At 46.2% G+C, this 20,854-nt stretch overlaps 1 protein-coding gene across 1 annotated transcript in view; it reads left to right on the top strand.

The window, feature by feature from the left end:
- The window catches only part of LOC128300285 (cyclic AMP response element-binding protein A), a 98,484-nt gene extending 77,960 nt beyond the window's left edge, over positions 1–20,524 (top strand). Inside the window, exons 2-6 of the mRNA XM_053036302.1 lie at positions 3,167–3,395; positions 18,387–18,988; positions 19,050–19,556; positions 19,632–19,775; positions 19,851–20,524. Of these exons, the coding sequence (XP_052892262.1) occupies positions 3,167–3,395; positions 18,387–18,988; positions 19,050–19,556; positions 19,632–19,775; positions 19,851–20,045 (1,677 nt within the window). The 3' untranslated portion in view covers positions 20,046–20,524. The remainder of the gene's footprint in view (positions 1–3,166; positions 3,396–18,386; positions 18,989–19,049; positions 19,557–19,631; positions 19,776–19,850) is intronic.
- Positions 20,525–20,854: the final 330 nt, after the last annotated feature.

The raw sequence follows: 20,854 nt of genomic DNA, 5'->3' as shown, positions 1-20,854 counted from the left end.
TTCATTGCTTCCTTGCTTTCTTTTCAACAAACCAAAAAACCCCACAATTCGATCGAATTTAAGTACAGCAGTTATGTTGATAGCGCTTTTCTTTCATTCGCACCGACCGGGTTGTATGTCGTAACGCGGAAGAAAGTAAAGAGCTGGAAATGGGGAAGAGAAGAAAAAAAAACAGAAAACACCGAAAAAGGACGATGGGAAAATTCATACCGGTCGCGGAGGCGGCGAACGGGGTGAAGTTATTAACGGACGGAAGAAAGTCCCCGTGAAATGTCCCCGAAGCACAGCGGTCGTAGAATAAAACCGTGTGCCACCAAAAAGGACAACATCGTCTCATGCGGCTCGTGAGATTGGGATTCTTTCATTCTGCCCATTTTGGGGTATCCTTTACGCACTGGACAGTCGCGCCGTGAGGCGAAATGAAAGCAAAGGATCAAAGGAACACGGATGCAGCATTGGGCCCGGATGCAAGCGTGAAAGAGCAAAAGCGAAAGAAAGATATTGAACGGAGAAAAGTGGAGCGAAAAAGAAAGAAAAACATCTCCGCTTCACATATAATGTCGCCGTGTGTGTTGCACAAGCAAAAAGGTAAAAAAAGGGCTCCGTTGCGTGTTGTTCCGCGCAACACACACAAAAGGGCCCTCTCTCGCGGGTGAAAGGCAAGGATCTTAGGTGCTGCAGAACATGTTAGGTTAGGTGAGGTTGGGATGGAAGGGGATAAAATGGTATGGCTGCATCATTCAGGCAAGGGTGATGATAGTGCGCAAAAGGGATATCAGGTTTGGAAAATGAAAGTAGTTCTACCTGTTTCGTAAAAGCGCAAAGTGTCGCGCACCGAGCGCTTACGGCCGTTATCGAAATGGCGGCGCGTACGGATGCACGTGCAGCGTGAATCGAAGAGGATGGGTGAAGGGGAAGCGGGGGGGGGGGGGGGGGTAGGAGAAGAGAAAGAAGGTAACACCAATGTACGACCTTTCCTTTCTTCAAACGGACAGTTTTGTTCTTTTTGCCCTTATTCGGTTCAGGTGAAGGTAGAAACGATCTCCGCCTTTCCTTGTTCTTTGATCGATTCTTGGGATTGTATAAATGTTGCATTTATATGAGGAAGATGGGATGGTGTTCTAATGAACACATCAAGACAAAAATAACACTCATCGGGATGTATTTTCACCCATCAAACAGTGCTAGAACACACACAGAAATTCTCACAAAAAAACATTAAAAGGTTCGTCGCTTGTTGCCCTTTCGCCGGTTGAAGTCTTTCGTTTTATTACCATTCAAAGCCAGCGCTCGCTAGGGAAATTAATTAAATTGAGTCATTAGATCGCGCGTAAAGTGTGCCCGCCCGTTCGCTGCAATTTCATTCACAGAGTGTGAGAAGAATAAAAAACAAATCAGGTTGGCATGTTTACCTTTAAAGAGAATAAACATGAAGAATCGCGGGACAAGACGACGAACTCGCGCAACTTCCAAGCAACCCGACCCATCGTGCGTGAATAAGGGTTTGATGAGCATATATACCCGGTAGCATTTTCTTGACACTTTCCTGGGAACCATGGGAGAAAATTTGGAAGAACCTCAACAGGTGCGCTGAAGAAAAGCCCCGTTTCGATGCGGTACCCACTTACGCATATATATGCTAATGATGGGTCGGGCGGGGGTTAATTTGTTTCAAAGCTGTGCGCTTAGAACGTTGCTGCAAGCCGCGAAAAAAAATGGGCAAATCCCTCATCAATGGGGGAGCATTAATGCGCTCCCCGTTGCCGTTTCCATTTCAATCGACGTCGGGGTTGGAAATTTTCAAAGTGCGCTAACGAAAAGAGAGGCACTGAACGAAAACAAAAAAGCAACCAATACCTGGGAATGCGACCGGGAATGTGACCGGGAATGTGCGATGTGTGCTAGGGCAAAACGGCTTTACCGTTATCCGGTGCAGCAATCATGAAAGCACGGCCCGGGGTTTTGTTTTGAAAGGACCGGTTTCCATTGCTGCATTGGTGCTGCGCGCTAAACCTTTCTGTGGCGGTCTCGCGGTTCAACTACAACAACTTAATCTTGGGCTTTTGTTTTAAGCTAAATCCATCATCATTCACCGTCGTCGGTGCGGTTGCCTTGCGGCGTTTGACAGCAGATGACGGGCCGTTATGAAGGAAAGCGTCAACGCAACGCACTTTCGAACCGGAGTTCTCGCATCGGAGTCGTAAAATTTAAATTTATTTCCCCCACGGAGAGGGGGGGAGGGGGGGGGGAAGGGTGGTAAACTTAAGGAGGTTTAATCAAATTGGAAAAATAAGAAACAAGTGTGAATGTGGGTATACGATTTGTCATACCTGTATGCCGATTGAGTGTAATTATTTTAAAAAGGCATACCGTTCTCAATATGCCCCGCACGGAATGGGATCGATTTATTTTGCCGGCCAAGCCCTCAAAATAGATCAGCCCGGTATAGGGGACCCTTTAATTGCGACGCCGGAATGTGTGCAGGAATGTGTGGTATTAGGATCGGTTTTGGAATGTCAACATGAGTGTGGACAAATTGGTCCGCTGGCGCCATCAGACGCACCACCGAGCGATGTTGCATCGATCATCCCGATTGGAAGTTGTGATCGAGCCTGCAGCCAGAAATGGAGAGTTCGATACCGATCGCTCGTAATGGTTTTGTGTCTTCGTGTGCTAGAATTGATGTAAGCATTGTGACGCTTAAGGTACCGCTATCAGAGATGAAACGAATAAGCGGTGTTGCGTTCGGTTGATTCGAAAAATAAACTCACCGAAGGTTTTTTTTTGTGTCGGCTGAGCGAAATCGCCTTTAAACGAACCGGACTCTTCCATTTGTTCCTCTTTGCGTGCGGTACAATTTCAATCGAATCGAATACACTCACCTGCACCTTGCAGATGAATAATTTATACCCTGCATACGAACAGCACGTGAGATCAGCGAAGCGTGATGGATGCATCTTTAACGGTGATGCCGCCAACAGTGCTTCCGGATAGCGTCACCATTGCATATTCTACCCCCTCTAAAGTGCCCTTCACCTGGTGTTTCTTACATTATGCAAACAAATAGAGCTGTTGTTGTTTTGGTCGGGCCCGGCTACAATCAATATTGATGCGAGAGAGTTGTTTTTTAAAGTTCGTTTTGTTTTTCCCTCATTTCCCTACACAGAACCTGCAAGACACACTGAAGATGTCCAACTATCCGGACATCCAGGACTGGATGGATCCACACTCGAAGCTACCGCCGGTCATCCTGAACGACAAGCTGATGACGGACGCAATCATCGGGACGGTGATGCCGATCAAAACCGAACACTCGTACAGCCTCAACTCGGACGGTGATTCGCTGCCGGACACGATCCCAGATTCACCGCACAGCCTGCAGAACAAGATGGATGGTAAGTTGTGCTGCACTTGTCGCGGGGTCTTCTGGGGGTGTCTTCAAAAGTTTCCGGGTAACAGGTTACGCCCGATATGGTGACGGGCGCACCTACTTTACGTAATCCTGTCGTCGTTGGTACGGGGATGGTACACACTTGGATCAATATTGGCAAAGGGAGCAGTACCCAGCCTCAACCCCCAAGAGATGCTCCAGAATAAATGGTGCTACTGTCAACTGCTTCTTCAACTGCTTGCTTGGAGGGGTTTTGAAGCTGTTCGGAGTGACGTCCACGAGAACGAGACTGCGAATAGAGCTCACTTTAAGAGAGTTTTTTTCCTTTAGACATCCCCCCATGCTAGAGTGTTCTAGATAAGCAGGTCCGGGGCTGGAAAATGTTTGCCCAAGTGCCCCAAACCGGCGTGTTTGGACGAGAAGTAGCAGCAGCAAAAAAGAAAGAATTCTTCGAATGGTACAACAAGCTTCTTAACATTTCGGGAGATTTGTTTTACCCTGCCGGTGATCTAATTTATTCTCCATTTCATCGCGCTCTCGCTGTAGCTGAATGTGAACAGCCTTCTAGCGCGCTAGTGCTAAAATGTCAGGCCATTTGTCCAAACTGATTGACTCGGGGGGGGGTCGTCGGTTCGCAGTAGAGCGCTTATTATGCGCTAGTCGATTAACACGACATTTCCGTCCTGAGCATCGACCGGCGCGACTCCACCGATGTAATGTGGCGGATCATGCGTCTGAGATCTGCAGAGGAGGAGAAGAAACAAAAAAAAAAACACCACCCCAGACAAGCAGCACGTTTTGCACGGCTGCACGCGAGATCGATTGCATATCTGTGGGTATGACTTCACCCCGACCACGTCCCACACTGCTCCGGACGGTGACTTCCGTTGGGCGACTACGATAGATGATGATGCGAACCTTGGGCAAAGGTTCCAGACCCGGCGGTAATCTAATCCCCCCCGGGTTTTCGCCGACTTGAGGTTAGTCTGCGGCGGTATCTTTGCAGACACTAAGTTGCACTATGGGATTTAGGATGGAAAAACGGTTTTGTGGCTTGTTGACATTCAACTCACGCCACTCACCCATTTAACATTACGAAACTCGAAATATCTATATTAATTCCATTTGGTGGAATACATTTGGAGAGCTGGGGAGCCCTGGAGGATGGAGGATCACCTGATCAAACACCGTGCACCGTGTGTTATTTGTATCTCGTCTAATGTATGCGCGCAGTGTGTTATCGAGAAGGTTATCGAAAATTCATGACGTGTACGATACGAATATTCTCAAGGCCCTGTTCTTACCGGGGCGGGGATATATCTTACCGTCGCGGAAAACAACAGGGGCCGAAAACAGCTTGAACAACTAAAAACAATCTGAACCATTTTTCCCGCAAAGGCCTACTGTGTTCATCTTAGGCGCTCACTATCCAGCCTTCAAAACGCGATAGGTGAATGAAACTTTTCCGAAGTCCGCTTTATGCTCACTGGCTTCGGGCGTAAGCGAACCGCCGTTAAATTGTATCAAGCAATCGTTAGACCAGGAAGGTGATTACAATTATTTAATAGCGAGTGAAGTTGTTTTTCTTACCGGGAGGCTAATAACGCTGCTCCTGCTCGTTTGCTACCAGAGCTGCAAGGCGTACAGTGTTGGTGGTTGGTAATTTTGCTGCAAACCAACATACCATTCCGTGGAGAATGGATCATTGCTCACAGAAGCACACACTCCGCGTGAAGTCGTTCTGCAACAATGTTGCTTGCTTGCTTGTTGAGTGAATGCTTCCACGATCACACACGGCCTGGAAGAGACTACTCGAAGCGATGTCTTTAATGCCAGATGAGATGTTAATTGATTGCGGCTAGAAGCCACACTACACTACACGATCCGACGAGCTTAATGTGCGCATGATGCGGCATCACGACTGATTTAAGAGTGGCGCTTTAGCCGGAGGTTCCAATACCCGGAGATGTCTCCTGGGCATGAGAATCAGTGAGAAATCGCGTGGGATTTCCACAAATCATGCCGCAAACGGACCGTGTGGAGGGACTGTGTCTACTCGATATCGGTGCAGGAAGATCAAAACGCCACTCGGGTTCTTGCCGTTCTTGAATGATCGATGTTTGCATTGTTTCGCCGCCGCGAGCATGCACAGTGTCCCATATTTTGTGTCTAGTTTCCAATTGTGCGCGCCACAAGGCGGGTGTCCCCATTTTCGACCACGTTTTCGACCAAAAGCCCAAACCTCAGTGACTCAACCGAAAAAGGGGTATCTCCGTGCGCAGGAGGGAATTGCACATTAATCTATCTGCGATTGCGATCGATCGGGTATGGTTCGAGTACCCGAGCTTTTTGAGAAAGGTTCACATCGTCGGAACGCGATCCGGGTCCGGGTCAACATCCAGTAGTCGATGACTAAGATTGAGTCATTTGCCTGGTTCCAGGTGCACTTCGAATCTTGCAGAATTGGAGCAAGAGAGCAAAAAAAAAAGCACGAGATGGAATGATCGTTGATCGTGCGTAGCTGATCCGAACGCGTAGCTTTCTCGATCACCGGGCGCGTTTGGGTCACTACCCGCCGACGTGATCGGTGTGACAAATTGAACCCACATCCTGTATCCCTTTTTACCGCACCTCCATCGCAACCCCCATTAGATCGGGCAGGAAAGTAAAATAAAATAAAAGAGTTCGCTTGCTCTATTTTGCGTTCAGTTCTCTCCGGTTGCTCTGAGGTTGTTGGTTTGTTGTTTCAATGGTTTACTTACGTCAAAATGTCAGTGACGCACACACAGGGTGGTGCGAAAGTTGTCTTAAATGTCATAATAGTCGCCAAAACTTGTTCGCGATAAATGAGGCAGGATAACGAAACGAAACTCCCCAAAATGTGTGGAGTTATCTGTCGTAAGTAAATGGCAGGGTGTGAGGTATTTTTTGTTTTGTTTTTTTTTGTTTAACCGTTGCACTTTTGGCTGGCCGGATGAAGCGGTATAATAACACCACAACCAGACCGATGCCGATTTTCTTCGGAGGGTAGAATTAACAAATGCGAGATTTGAAAGTTGAAGTGGTATAATTCAAGGATAAGTGACGATCAAAATGTTTTTGTTTTTTTGTAAATTAGTGCAGCAAGCATGGAAGTGTTGTTTGCATAGACAACTATCACTTCGCATTTAACAACAACGGCTTTATGACATGTAAAAAAGCAAAATTAACGTTTTTTTCGGTTCATGCGATTAATTGCCTTGTGGTAACGTACCCAATACCCGCCCCCAAGAAGCAAAGGAGCAACATTTGATTCGCCGTACTAGCGTCATCCTGAGCGATCCTCTTCCATCATCTGGAAGCGCTGCTCCGGGATCATTAATCAATGAATCTTGTAAAATTCCGCGCACAACAAAAAAAACCTCTCGATCGAATTAATGCCCACCACCGAACGGTTGCAGATAACACGTGCCCGGAATCCCGCATTCGGAAGGTGTGTGATCGTTTTCCGCGATTCGTTTCGCGTCGTTTCATCGCATCAGCGGTGGTGGTGGTTTTGCAGGCGTACGATGGCAATTTGGGCCAACAACGGGGGCCAAATCGACTAAATACCGCTACAATGTAGAAGGCAATGCGTTTGGGGATTTTTCAACCGTCTTCTCAACCATTCCTTTTTTTTGTTTTGCTCTCCCTCCCCCGTTTGCCGTTTCAGCCGCTTTCGTTCAGCTTTATCGACAAATTGGATGTGTTGGATGATTGTTTTTTTTTGTTGTGTGCTGCTTCTTCTTGTGAAAACTTTCATAGCATACAGACACCTTAATCGGAACCGAAAAAGACGAAAAAAAAGCCTAAAGCTAAAGACCTGAGTGACAAACTCGTTAGGGGCATTAAACGGGGTGTTGCATGGGCGCGCGTGAGAAATTTTAATTTAAAAGTTTGGCTGTTCTTTTTTTATGCAGGTATTGATCGGACAGTAAACCGGAAGTACAAATTTGGGAATCAATTTTTTTAACTTTTCAAAATACAATTATGATTTTGAGGAATTAAATGATCAAAATAATTTCAAAAAAATCTTGCATGTAAACCCCTTTAATTACGATTTTGAACTAATTTTGGTTAAAGTTTTGAAACCGGTAGTTCGTTGAACCTAACCTTCTACCGTTGCGTCCCCTTTCCCGCCAGTTGTCCATTTAAGCGCCTCCCTCGTCGGGAAAATCGGGAATGGGCTTAAAAAGAGTCATTTCGCGCAATTCGCATAATCGGGACCGGCGTACTAACTGACATTTATTTCGCTTGTTGCAAAAAAAAAGAAAAGCAACAAAAAAAAAACACTGTCACATGCCAAACGCACGGCAAGTAAAACGAAGTGAAACAGGTAAAATCTGAAACCAATTTGCTACAGAAAGGAGTGTGATTTCGGCGATTGTTTTTTTTTTTGTTTTTTGTTGTCGGAGTTTCCTGGTACGAATTGCAGTTATTCTTTTCGTTTAATGTGCAAAAGCCCAATCTGGTGTTGCCGGGGGTTGCTGGGAAGATAAAATGGCAACTCGTTTTTCCCCGTTCCCTTCCCGCGCGCGACCCCTTCCCTCGCCGGGCGGCCCGCTGCTCCAGAAAAGGTGCAACAAACGACAAACACACGGAACGCACCCGAGAAGTGGTTTCAAAAGTGAAAACAATAAAAAATTTCGACAAGATTGCATAACTTATTTGCGAATTTGTTTGCCTCGGCACATACCAACCCCGTGTGGTTGCAACGCTTACGCACCGTCTCTGGCTATCGAAATTATGCTGACCGAAGCGCATTCGGTCCCGGTCACACCCGGGCACAGGAAGGCCTTCGGTGAAAAGTTGAAACGAAACTTGCTCACCGGCAAACCGGCGGTGCCAAAGATTTGGCTTTTTAATTCTTTTTACCAAAACCGGTGTGTGGCTACGTTCTGCTGCGTCTTACCGTCACACGCGGGTTCGTCGTTCGCTGCCCGTTTAGCTCTCCGACGATATGAAATTTTTATTTCATTCCATTTGTTTGCTTTTCGGCACACATAAGAACCGGACATTTTAATGGCTTAGCAAATATGTTAATGAAGTAGAACGAAGCTTTGACTGCGTAGCTGTGGTTTTTTTTCTTTTCTGTGAAGCATTTTCGCTCTAAACCCTTTCGCGCGCCGGCGGTGTGATCCGACCACGGCTCTAAAGCCCTTGCACATCGCGTAGAAGCAGAAGTGGATCGTTGCTCTGTACTTTATAGTTCTCCGGAGCGATTCTTGAGCTTTGCTCCATTCCATATCTGGGGGTTTTGGCAATAAAATTGCCCAAAAACCTTCAAGGAACGAGGAAAAAATGAACCAAAATGAGATGAACCGATCAGTTGATAAGAGTGGATGCTGTGGGGACCCGGCGAAGAAAAATCGATCCACGGAGACAAATATTCCGAACGATGAGGCTGGATCCTTCTGCCGCTGGCGGCATCGTTTTTGACAGATATTTTATTTTCATGCAGATTCCTGATGGGTTTTCGTTTTCTTCCCCCTGGTTCCCCATCGTTTCTGGTCTTGGTGCCCGTGCCTGCTTAACGATGCTCATTTGACAGGTTTATTGAGGATTTTATTGTTGATCTTTGTATGTTTTGCACAGTCTTTTACATCACAGGCACAGTGGTGTGGCAAGAATTCAATAAACCGAAGGAAAAAAAACAAAAACCGATGTACTGTTATACGCTGATTGTTATTTAATGGGTCGACTTCTGCTTGTGGTTTTCACGCGTTGCTAAATTGATTTCTTTGGTGGAGTGACAAGTTATGTTGGTTAGTTTGGCTATAAGAATGGCTTGAATACTAGCTTTCTTATACTTTAACCTTGACATAATGTGAATAAATGCAACCCTCCCAGATATCCTAATTAAGTTGATCAATATTGAAGAATAAGAAGGAAGATGTATTTCAATTCTTTTAGTTGATTCACCTAGCTTAAACTAACTTTACTTGTCTATCTGATCCTATATTTCCTATGACATTCGACGTCTTCAGGCGATTTTACTGCTGAAGGGAATTATTTAATAATGATCATGCTTCTGGCGGGCTCATCAACAAGAATAATCCATGTTCATTTCGGTTCACCACACCTACTGTGTTCATTTGAAAGGCCCAAAAGGACTTAACGGGTTAGATCGTCCAGTGTCATTCTGATGACATGACCATCCCACTGAAGCCTGGCATGTCTAATTAGCTTTACTATAGTGAGTTCTTCTTTTAGTATAACTTTTTCGATAGTATAAGAAAAGTAGTATAACTTCTGTATCTCTTCAGTATATCTTTTTTAGTATAACTTTTAGTCTTTAAGTATAACTTAGTATAACTCTTAGTAATTTTTTTCTATCGTGTATAAAAGATGTCCTACGTCAAGGAACCAGATCGAAAGATATACTAGTTAAGATATTAGTTTTGACTTTAAGTTTCTTCATATGAGTTGCCGCACAATTTACCAATATTGATAACAGCCTGACCATGTTCACAAGAATTGAAAAATATAATTTGGGGTTCACCATCCAAAGACTCATTACTTACCAACGTTATATGGCACTGGCTTAAGTAATTGGAGTAGGATTTATTGTTATTTCAAAATACGAGATCAGCTCAAATAACACACCTTGCCGTCCGACATTAGTTCATAGTGACTCCAAGAAGAACTGTTTTCGGTTGAAGTTCATTTTTCTCACCGTACTTCCTGGGACATGCTTATCCGATATGATAGTTATTATTTCGTCATTCATTCCTTCATTTCTCTACCCATAGGCCTGTACCATGTTTTGGCTTGGTTGGTAAGAGTTAATGTTTCTACTAATGGAGGTGTCCACCACCCGACTACTGACTCCCATCACACGTGCCATCGATCGGTCATAGAATTGGGATGTCTGTCCTATCCAGCAAAGCCCCACCCAAACGATTTCTGCTGAAAAGTCTTCATAGTCTTTATCGCAACGAATTGGTAGCTGCAGCAACGGCACTACACACAACAACATAAACTCCCTCCCGAAGTAATAGTAAACACGAAACTAACGCCATTCACCAGGCGAACCGAGCGCTGGATGTTGTCTCCCTCCAGTGGAGAAGCAAAAACAATTGACATAATTTCTGCGCTTTCTTCCCAGGTATTCGGTTTTCATCTCAAATCACCGTCCACCATTTTCTTGGTCACTTGGTTCTCGTGCTGTCAAAGCGAAAGCACTCTACCCGTTTATGTCTCACGGATCTTCCCGATTGCATTGATGTCGCTATCGGCCCCCGGAGACTGCGTTTGTCCGCGTCCGCTTTGTGGCGTCTGCGTTTGTCATAGGAGAGTTTTTCGTCTCCACTCCAAACCTCCAAACGCCCGTTCTTGAGGAGCGCCAGCATCGGCGCTGATGTTGAATGAAATTTCATTCATGGAATAAATGGCACAACCACTTCACTGCACTTGGGAATGGGGATCCATTTCACTACGTGCCACAATCCCCTAGGATAGGGTGTCTGTAGTGCTCTCGTTTTGTTTTTTTTTTGTTGGTTTATTTGTGTCTATCTTCCAACCCTTCTCCTCCGGGTAATGGGAAGGAGGTTTCGCCTTTCCCGGCACTATCGTCCACGATCTTCGATCGCAATCTTCGGAGCTCTTTGGAGGGCAATGTTTTGATCGCGATCATTTGCCTTTCGCGATTCGAAACCCGCTGCGGTAGTTGGGTTCGTCGCTTACACCCGTCCCCAGCCCGCAGCAAGGTAACGTCGAACGTGCTGACAGACGACGGCGTCGCTAGTCGCGGCCCGGAGATTGAGTCATAGCCTCGCAGCGATTTGAGCACACGCACACCGCAAACACAGCGAACAACCCACCGCAGCCCACGACGCTCCGCCGCTAGGGAGTGTCTGAAGATCGTGATCAATCGTTCAGCCAGCGTTCACAAGTCTATGCGAGTGGTGCGTGTAGAGCTAGCCTAATTCTTGGTGGTCTTGTTTGCCTGTTGGGGGGTGGTTTTGTAAAAAAGCTCCTTTTGATTTATCTTCAGCACTCTTCTTTTCTTCAAAGCTCTCTAATCGATGTCATTGAACCTGCTGTTCGGTGTGGTGCCTTAATGCGAAATGAAAACAAATTCTTCTTTACGCATTAAAATTGTTGTGTGCTGAATGGTGTTGAGGAGGACAACCGTCCTCTTCGGAGAACAAGTTTCCTGGCCACAAATACTCAGCCGGTAAAGTATCCGTGTAAAGGTGGGACTTTTAGCACGTGTTTACAGCCAATTAAAGGCATAAATATGTCGCCCATCGACAGAGATCCAGAGAGTGGAGTGTAGTCTCTTCCAGACATCGCTTCATGTACTTCGAGTACGATCGTCTTTAATGATGATCGAGCGGCTGGAAGATGTGCGTTGTATACAAGATGTAGTCAGTCAGATAAGCAAGGTTCTAAGAAGTATTAAGAATAATTTATGAAGAATTGGATATAAGATTACTCGATTTTATTCGAAGATCTTTGATAAATGCCTCAAGTTCTTGGAATTCTACGCATGATATGGAGCTAAGGTATTCGTATTCCACAAGTCATGAATTATTAGAATTCTAGCTAATTGCCATATATCTCGTAATATATTCGTGTAATAAATTGTACGATTTTAATTGGAATCAGTACAACACTGTGCGGGAGCGATGAGCAATGGATACCTTTTTATTGATTTAACTGCTACCACACGGCATTATCGTTGTTGATTGTTTCCAAGGAAATAAAATAAATCCATAAGCTTCCGTACCATTTGTCCACACTAGTCCGCACAATCAATCAAACATCTCATCTTCCTATGGCGCTATTGTGAAATGGAAAAATAGAGGAAGAGTAGTAAACATGGGCCAACTCCCAGCCGTACTACGATCACGATCCCGATGGTGGCCGGAGCGAGGGAGGAAGTGACAATAATTGTACAGCCGCTGCATACATGCATGATTTATCTGCATCCAATTGCATTTGTCACTTCCATCATGTTTGCTTTGATGCACCTCGCGGGGGCATCAGAGCGGTCGGACAAAATGGGTCCCCCCCCAGGTGGGTGGGTTGGTATAGGGCAAAAGCACTACATCACGCGCATCCGTTGGTTATGAAATTCTGTGCACGAGACACACAGAGCGAAATCCGCGCGGATGATGGACGATTTGTTACATCAATTGCACGCAACTGCACTTGCGGTTCGATCGCTAATCCACGATACCATCGCGCTCGCATCGCCGCTGAAGTGCCGCCATTACCAACCGGGGGGAGGGAGGGTTGGTTGGTGGACCACCAGCCGAGAGCACTATTTTCCACCGATAAATCTCACTTTCGATCGCAATTGCCGACCACCATATCCTCACCGTGGTGTGAAGTGTGTGAAGCACAGCAAACGGAACCCGCCTTGTGACAAATGTCCCATTCCAAAGTGCCATTACTTCGGCGGCAATGCCTCAATTCCGTTGCCATTTTCTCTCCATCACATCGCAAAATGGTGTACCGCTTTGTGAGAGACTGAGGCGTTGTACGAATCGTGCAAGATCGCGGCTGGAAAATTGATCGCATCGCGCACAACGCTTCGGGGAGGGTTTACATGAAGCATTTGTCCGCACTTCCGGATGTGAAAACGCCGCGCAAAACATTGTTGCAAAAGCGAGGCCGGTTTTTTATTGGAGAAAAATGACAACAGCGAAGACAAAAAAAAACGAAACCTCCACCCCACCACGATTGTTTTTTGCGGGGGAATTGAATTTAGGGTGCCTTCTTGGAGGGGAAGGGTATAAACATCGCTTCGTAAGCAGCAACAAAAAAAGGCAACATAGAAATAAACGCACAATTGCAGAAATAAGAAATAAGAAAAACAAAAACAATACGCTACAGCAAGCGAAAATTGAGAGGTCGCCCCGATCGTTCTGTGTTTTACCGGCCACAAAACCACAAAATGGGCCCCTCCCGGAGGGAAATGTGGAAAACGTGCAAAGGGGATGGTCAACCGGGGGTGGTGAAAGGGAATGCAACATTCCAGTCCCGTTCCATTGAACGCGTTACGATTTATGGGGCCGAAAAAGAGGGCCCTGTCGTTCCCGATAGCGTGTTCCGGTGTGTGTTAGTGTGGGTGGGTGGGTTGGAAAATGAATGAATCGAGTCTTTATTTTCTAAGCCCATAGTAGGAAAACTTCTACGGCGAAAGACAAGGACCTACACCAGGTGAGAAAATAGATACGCATCGAGAGTCAACGAGAGGGAAAATCATTCAGAAGGAAAGCGACGCTTTGGAAAAAAGGCTCAAGATATTAGCCGCAATGACAAGCACAATGAAAAATTGATCCCTTACCTTTAATCCGATGTGAAAACGTTTAGCCAGCGAGAAAGTGCAACAGCATCTGCATCTGGAAAAGCAAAAGAAAAGAGAATGAAACACCGGAACAATCTCTAAACAAAACAAAAAAAAACCGCCCCGAAACAACAACAGCGAAAAAATAGAAGCGCATTTTCTTTCCTTTCGCTGCGTCCGGAAATAGACAGGTACGCGGTCGTCGTGTATGCACCGCCAAACAGCTGGACGTAACTGACCGAGTTCAAACAATGGCAAATGAAGAAAATGAAGAGGGTGGGGGAGGTGGGGGAACAATCGTTCGGGCTTGGGAAATGGTTCACTATTTATGACAGTAGCTGTGGTAAAGATGGAAACGAAAGCGATCCCATCCCGTCGTGATTGAGTGGCGTTGAGAGCGGCGCGGCACACCAGTGGAAAGGTTTTCGATAGTTTGGCTAATCGAATTGCATCCGTTTTGTGTACGGGTAGTAGAAAGTCACCAGTATTGGTTGTTAAATATGTTTTTTTTGTTTTGGGAGCATAATAGAAATTTGTCGATTTGGGGTGAAAAGCCTTTGGTACTTGAGGTGAGTTAATTAAATTTGATTAATATGGTGCAGGTATTGAAGGAACTAAACATTATTATTTAAAGTATTTAATGAATTAAAGTTTAGGTCCGATTATCCGGGTGTCATTTAGCCCGGTTGTCTGATTATCCGTGCTGCTGCAAAATGACAGCTTCAAAGAAGATTTGACATATCGTTGAGGGCAAAAATGCACAGTCTTATTATTTGAGGTATTTAATGAATTGAAGTTAAGGTCTTATTATTGATTATGTGAGTCTTATTATTTGAAGTATTTAATGAATTGAAGTTTAGGTCCGATTATCCGGGTGTCATTTAGCCCGGTTGTCTGATTATCCGTGCTGCTGGGAAATGACAGCTTCAAAGGAGATTTGACACATCTTTGATGGCAAAAATGAACAGTCTTATTATTTGAGGTATTTAATGAATTGAAGTTAAGGTCTTATGATTGATTATTTGAGGTATTTAATGAATTGAAGTTTAGGTCCGATTATCCGGGTGCCATTTAGCCCGGTTGTCTGATTATCCGTGCTGCTGGGAAATGACAGCTCCAAAGGAGATTTGATGTATCTACTACAACATCGTTGATGGAAGAAATAAACAGTCTAAAAATATAAAATAAAATTATCTGAAATACTTAAAGACAACTCCATTTTACTGCAATAATAAACAACTTTACCATTCATACATTCTAGTTCAATATTTTTCACAATTCGGAGATGTGCCTATTAACCGTGTTTCCTGATTATCCGGCAATTGTACTAATCTCGACGTATAATCGACTTTCCACGTTCGACATATTCAAATAATACAAAAAAAACACATTAAATGCTTGTTAAATTGTTCCAAAAAGTCACAAGCTGGCAAGAAACTTCACGAATCGAATGTGGAGCGCCTCACGTGAAGGTGATCACACAATTTCTCCAAGCAGCGGTCATCCAATTGGAACGGTAACGCTGGTGGAATTAAATTAAATTCCCCCATTTCGGGTGTTATTTGAAAGTATCGAAATTAAGTGAGGCAGTCTGCGGTGACGACGAGGGTGCGTCGTTTTGATTGAAGTTCAAGATGACGCCACGCGAAAGTGTCTTGGAGTAGAAGACCCTTTTTACCCAGGGAGATCACAATCAAGATGAACAGAAATTAAAAGATGATGTCCCTCTAATCTAATTTTGAATCTAATCTTTCTATTAAAACTTCTGTTGAGAATGCCGCGAAAGTCCAAAATTAATTCTGTACGATATCTTAGTTTACAGAAGAATCACAAAATTAGTCCTTTATTTCGGCAAACAGTCGCGGTTAAAAGAGACCGAGGGCGCGTCCTTCGGCTCTATTTATCCCTTTTTTCCCAGGGCGCCATCGCAACCGCCGCTATAATAATGGTGGGCACTGTCCCACCGTTGTTTCTGCTCTCGAAGCTCTACAACAGCAGACGGCTGTTGTAGGGCGTAAGCGTTATCAAAACAAACGCATTTACAACAACTTCACTATTCACCGGCGCAACTAATTGCAACGCTTTATCAAAAAAAGGTTTTATGGCGAGTTGCATGAACCCATCGACGGTACTAACCGATCATCACAGCCACAAAACCTCCACGATTGCCAAATGATGATCGCAAATCAATCCCTGTGGTTGAATTCCTCCGTTTGCTAGAAATCGTACGGCACGGATTCGTGACTCATCGGCGCATGCAATTATGACGTCCTCCTTAAGACGACAAAACGAACGAAAAACACTTTCAATAAAACTTCAGCTCCATTCGAAGCCGTCGAAGAAGCGTCATTTGGTGCGGTTTACGTCATTTGTGTGGGGCAATGGATTGCGGTTGTGGATGCGCGATTCGTAAGACGATGCTTATGATTGCAGACGGTCGGATCTTCCAGCGATATCCTGCTGCAACAACGCCCCGTAAAGACGTCGCCATATAAAAGTGCACCAATAACACTCGCCCGCCCTCCTCCTTTGGACGGGTTGTGGTTGCATCGAAACTCGGGCTGCTCTATGATGCCCGCGTAGATGACGATGATGATGACGGAATGTCAATGGATGCGGTCGATCGATCGACACGCAAACTCTGGCGAGGCGTCTCTAACCTACATCACCGTATTGCTCCATGCACCCTGACGCTGAAGGAATGAATTTTTCCCTAGCTCCCGCGCTCGGAATCACAACAATTTCAATTAAAATTTAATGAATTTCCGTTTCCAGCAGCAGCAGCACACACGACATCAAGCGATGATCGGTGCGCGAAAGGCGCACGCTTGATCGATTGATCGGCACGTTATGCTTGGTTGCACATTTCGTGCGCGGAAAAGTCACTCCCCGCCGGCCCGCAGTTGCCTAGGAGCAGCAAGTTGTCAATTAGCACGAAAATGTGCCCGAGCGCATTGCTCACACAGAAAGCGGGGGGGACTTAGCACCGCGAGAGAGGACAACTTTCAACTTACGCGACGGCTTATATTATAATCATTCAATTAGGAAAGGATTGTGCGCTGATTTTCTGCCCGCGTTTTCCTACCCGTGCCTCCTGCAAGGCCGCGCCAGGAGCCGGCAAATGCCATCTGGAACGAGTTTTTGGTTTAGACTGCTTTTTTTTCCAACCGCCAGCTAGCGTTGCTAGCAGCCATCGTGGTGCCAACCATGCTCGATTGGTTGCGTTGCGATTTATTATGGTTATTAATTAGATGAAGATAATTTTCACCTGCACTGCACTGGGGGAATGCTACTGCGAGTAGAAAGGAACAGCAGTAGCATTACAGCCAGACAGACCGCGTGGTGAACATTCTTCGCGTACCACGATAGCCTCAACCGTATTGCGAGCGATCATAATCGGCCGGTGAGCGTTCAGGTGGTCGGCGAACGATAGCTGACATTTCGACTCTGCGGATCTTCTCGATTCGGTGCCAATCGACTCACCGTAAACTTCGAACGTCGGCCTCGTTAGACGTGTGTGCGCTTGTGTGAGAGAGATAGAGACAAAACTGGTCCAGGGATGACTTTTACGATCGACCATATTAATTATCGTTTATGACTTTTCCAGCCTAACCGATCCCGTTTTGCTTAACGAGACATAAGACGTGTGAATATTTGGACAGCTAAAGCCATTGCTGGGGATGTGTTGCATACAATGTATGAGGTGGGAGAAATGTTGCTCGATTGACATTTTGTTTTAGTGCCGTGCCGTGTGAGTACTTGGGCAGTGAAACGCCAGACACGTTTTAACCGGGTGTCTTTTTATCCGGGCTACTAATAAATGACAGCTTCCAAACATGACCTGACAGATGAACTCCTAGTTGAATGACAGAATTATTGACAAGATAGAGGAATTGTAAAGTTCTACTAACAGCAAGACATTCAAAGCTGTTCACGTCAGTAAATTTGTGAACTTTAAGAAAAGATATTCCATTTTTCCCAGGATGAGACCGGATAAACGAATCTCAACTTCCCTCTTGTTATCGCCTCACTGTATAAAGGTGTTTGTTTGTTTGTACAATCATCCCTACAAGGCCAATAAAAAAGGCAATCGTTAAATTCTGGAAAAATCCTAGTCCATGAAAATCAATTTGGATTACACTGTTAGCTCAGTTGATATGCATCCCCAGCATCCCTGCGGCAACAGCAGTGTTTAAAGAGCTGCATTAGCTAGAAACTGGAGAAGATAAACTTATGTCGTAGATACTGTATTATCGGCTAGGGTTTTCCGCTGGAGTAAACTGGGTCTATTATCGTTTTTTACGTCTCCCGTGCTATCCCGTCATATTTGTCTCCATGTCTGCTTTCCCTTGCGTAACGGAACGAGTTCGCCTCGTCTGGAACCAGCAACGGGAGCGGTAACCAAATAATCTCCCCCTTCCGACAGACGTTCAAACAAACCTACTATTCCGAATCTGAACGTTCACCTCCTCCGTACATGTAAGTGCACCTGTCAAAACAACGGACAGCGCGACCTGCAACTGACATTTGCACGGGGCCCCCGCTAATGCAGCAGATTTGTTTGACCTGATTTGCATGAAGAAAAACTATTTTTAACTCCATCGGTTACAGATTGTTTTCTCGATTTGGTTGTAATTGTATCTCTTGCGCTCTTTTCTCTGCTTTTCGACATCGCAGCGGATATGGATGAAGAATGCTACCCCGCTATCAGCATGAATGGCAACAGCAAACATCAGCACATCATCCACAGGCAGAATCACACAAACTCGCTGCTAGCCAACGGGCAAACGCGGGACATTAAGCCCACCTTTGCCGGCATGTCCCTGCTGGCCAACGGTGCTACCGGTGGACTTCTGTCCAACGGTACAGCCCCAGCTCTACAGCAGAACGCACAAACGGGCGCAAACGGAGGATACGCCACCGGTCTCATCAGTAACAACAACAACAATCACCTAGCGGTGAACCATAACCTCAACCTCAAGGATAGCATTGTCGGGCTGAAGGGGCTGGCCGGGTTCGGTTCGTCATCTTCCTGTCACGATTCATCCTCCTCCACATCCGCCAGCGACATTGACATCGACGAGACGACGGTCAAGGAGGAACCACTGTCACCGAGCTCGAGCTGCCCCCCTTCCCCAATCGGGTCCGGCTGCGGTGGAGGCGGTGGTAGTGGTGAAGGTGGTGGAGGTAACCTGCTTAACAACTATGGCGTCTCGTCCGTCAACCTTGGAGGTAACCTGGCCGGCTATACCCATTCGGATCTCGTCCTCGAGCATAAGGTAGGCAGTGAAGATTTCTTATTCTTGGATATTTAATTAAACAAATGACACATCCTTGCAGAACGGTTCCCTCCAGCTGTCATCCGCAACGCAGAGTCTGCTCAAGAATCAGCAGATCATGATTGCTACCAGCATGCCACAGCAAAGCTCAACCTCCCAGCAGCAGAAACTGGTAATGTCCAAGCTAAACATCAAGATGGAACCACAGTCGTCCGGATTCGGGCTGCCACCGACCCCGCCGTCCTCGTTACCGAGCGACGAATCGGAGGGTAACCAGAGCCCCGAACATCACGTCTCTCCCATGTCTCCGCCCACCGATATCGGTAGCAGCACATCGAGCGGTGCCAACTCGACGACCTCCAGCCGCCGGACGTCGCTGCATGCGAGCACCGGTGGGGCCGGTTCCGTGATCGGCAGCACCGCTGGTGGGCAATCGGCATCCACTACCTCCCGCCAAGCGTCCACGGCTAGTCACCACAGCTCAGCTGGTTCATCACCGTCCGCCTCACAGTCGACAACCAGCTCGACGAGGCAGCCGATCCACACCCCGCTCATCAGTAGTCAACCGGTAGGTTATCTCAACCCCGGGTGAAAATACGAAATGCTTTAATGATCCAACATACTTCGTCTTCCCCATTTGCAGAAGGGTTCCACGGGAACGCTCATCTTGACGGAAGAGGAAAAGCGAACGCTGCTGGCAGAGGGTTACCCAATCCCAACCCGGCTCCCGCTGACCAAAGCCGAAGAGAAATCTCTCAAAAAGATTCGGCGAAAGATCAAAAACAAGGTAAGTGCCAGAAACTTCCAGAGATCCAACACCTGTACACGCGATCTTCACCGTACCTCTCCGGATTTGTTTCAGATCTCCGCACAGGAAAGCCGGCGAAAGAAGAAGGAGTACATGGATCAGCTGGAGCGCCGGGTGGAGATACTGATGTCGGAGAATCTCGACTACCGCAAGCGGGTCGAGACGCTCGAGGATTGCAATCAGAATCTGCAGACGGAGCTGTCCAAGCTGCGACAGCTCATCACACGCCAGGGTGGCCGGAAGGCGTAAGCCCTCTACACACTACCAGAACCCGGCGCGGCGTAACACACAAATGTACAAACTAATGCTAATGTCCCCCCTGCGTAGGCGCGAGTCAAAGGAGGCGGAAGGCGAACGGAAGGCGAATGCTGAGCTGTTATACTACTATAGATAGACCCAGATCGATTCGATCGAACCGGCGGCTCCTGGGGAGGAGTTTCGTGCAATAAGGAGCGATTTGCGATCGATAGAAAATGGCGGCGAGTGGCGCCAGAACACACACACTGGATCAGTGGTGAAAGTCTTCCGCACACATACAGCGAACCGATTCTAGCGAGGAGGTTCCGGTAGCACGGTGGCAGAGGATGGCAAGTTGTTATTTCGTTTGCGCGTAAGTAGATTACGCGTGAGGCTGGAAACAAGCAAGTTAACATTCCGAAGCAGAGCTAGTGTAGAGTGGAGTGGTAGAGCATTTGTTTTTAAAATAATTGTATCGGAGGGCAGGCTAGAACAGGGAACTTGTAAGGAAACGTGCAGACTTAGTAGAAGCGATTCTGACACGTGTCCGATGCGCGTAGGTGTGAGGTTTTTGGAGACGGATTCGAAAAACGTGTGCCTTGTTGTTTTGTAGGTACCGTTCGAGTTGGATCCATTTTTGTGGATTCGTAAAAAGGAAATATGGTGGCTACCTGGAGGGGCAGAATGTTTGATAGGGTGGATTTAAAACAAAGGGTATGGTTTGTGCTTTTCTTTTCGATATAGTTGGTTACCTCGCTTGAATTTTTGTTTTAAAACTTAGCATTTATGCGACCGTGCAAAAACATCGCGTGAGCGAACGA

Source organism: Anopheles moucheti, chromosome 2 (assembly GCF_943734755.1).
Source record: "Anopheles moucheti chromosome 2, idAnoMoucSN_F20_07, whole genome shotgun sequence".
Lineage (NCBI taxonomy): Eukaryota > Metazoa > Arthropoda > Insecta > Diptera > Culicidae > Anopheles > Anopheles moucheti.
Note: the sequence above shows the minus strand (reverse complement) of the source record. Positions and strands in the feature narration are given on the sequence as shown.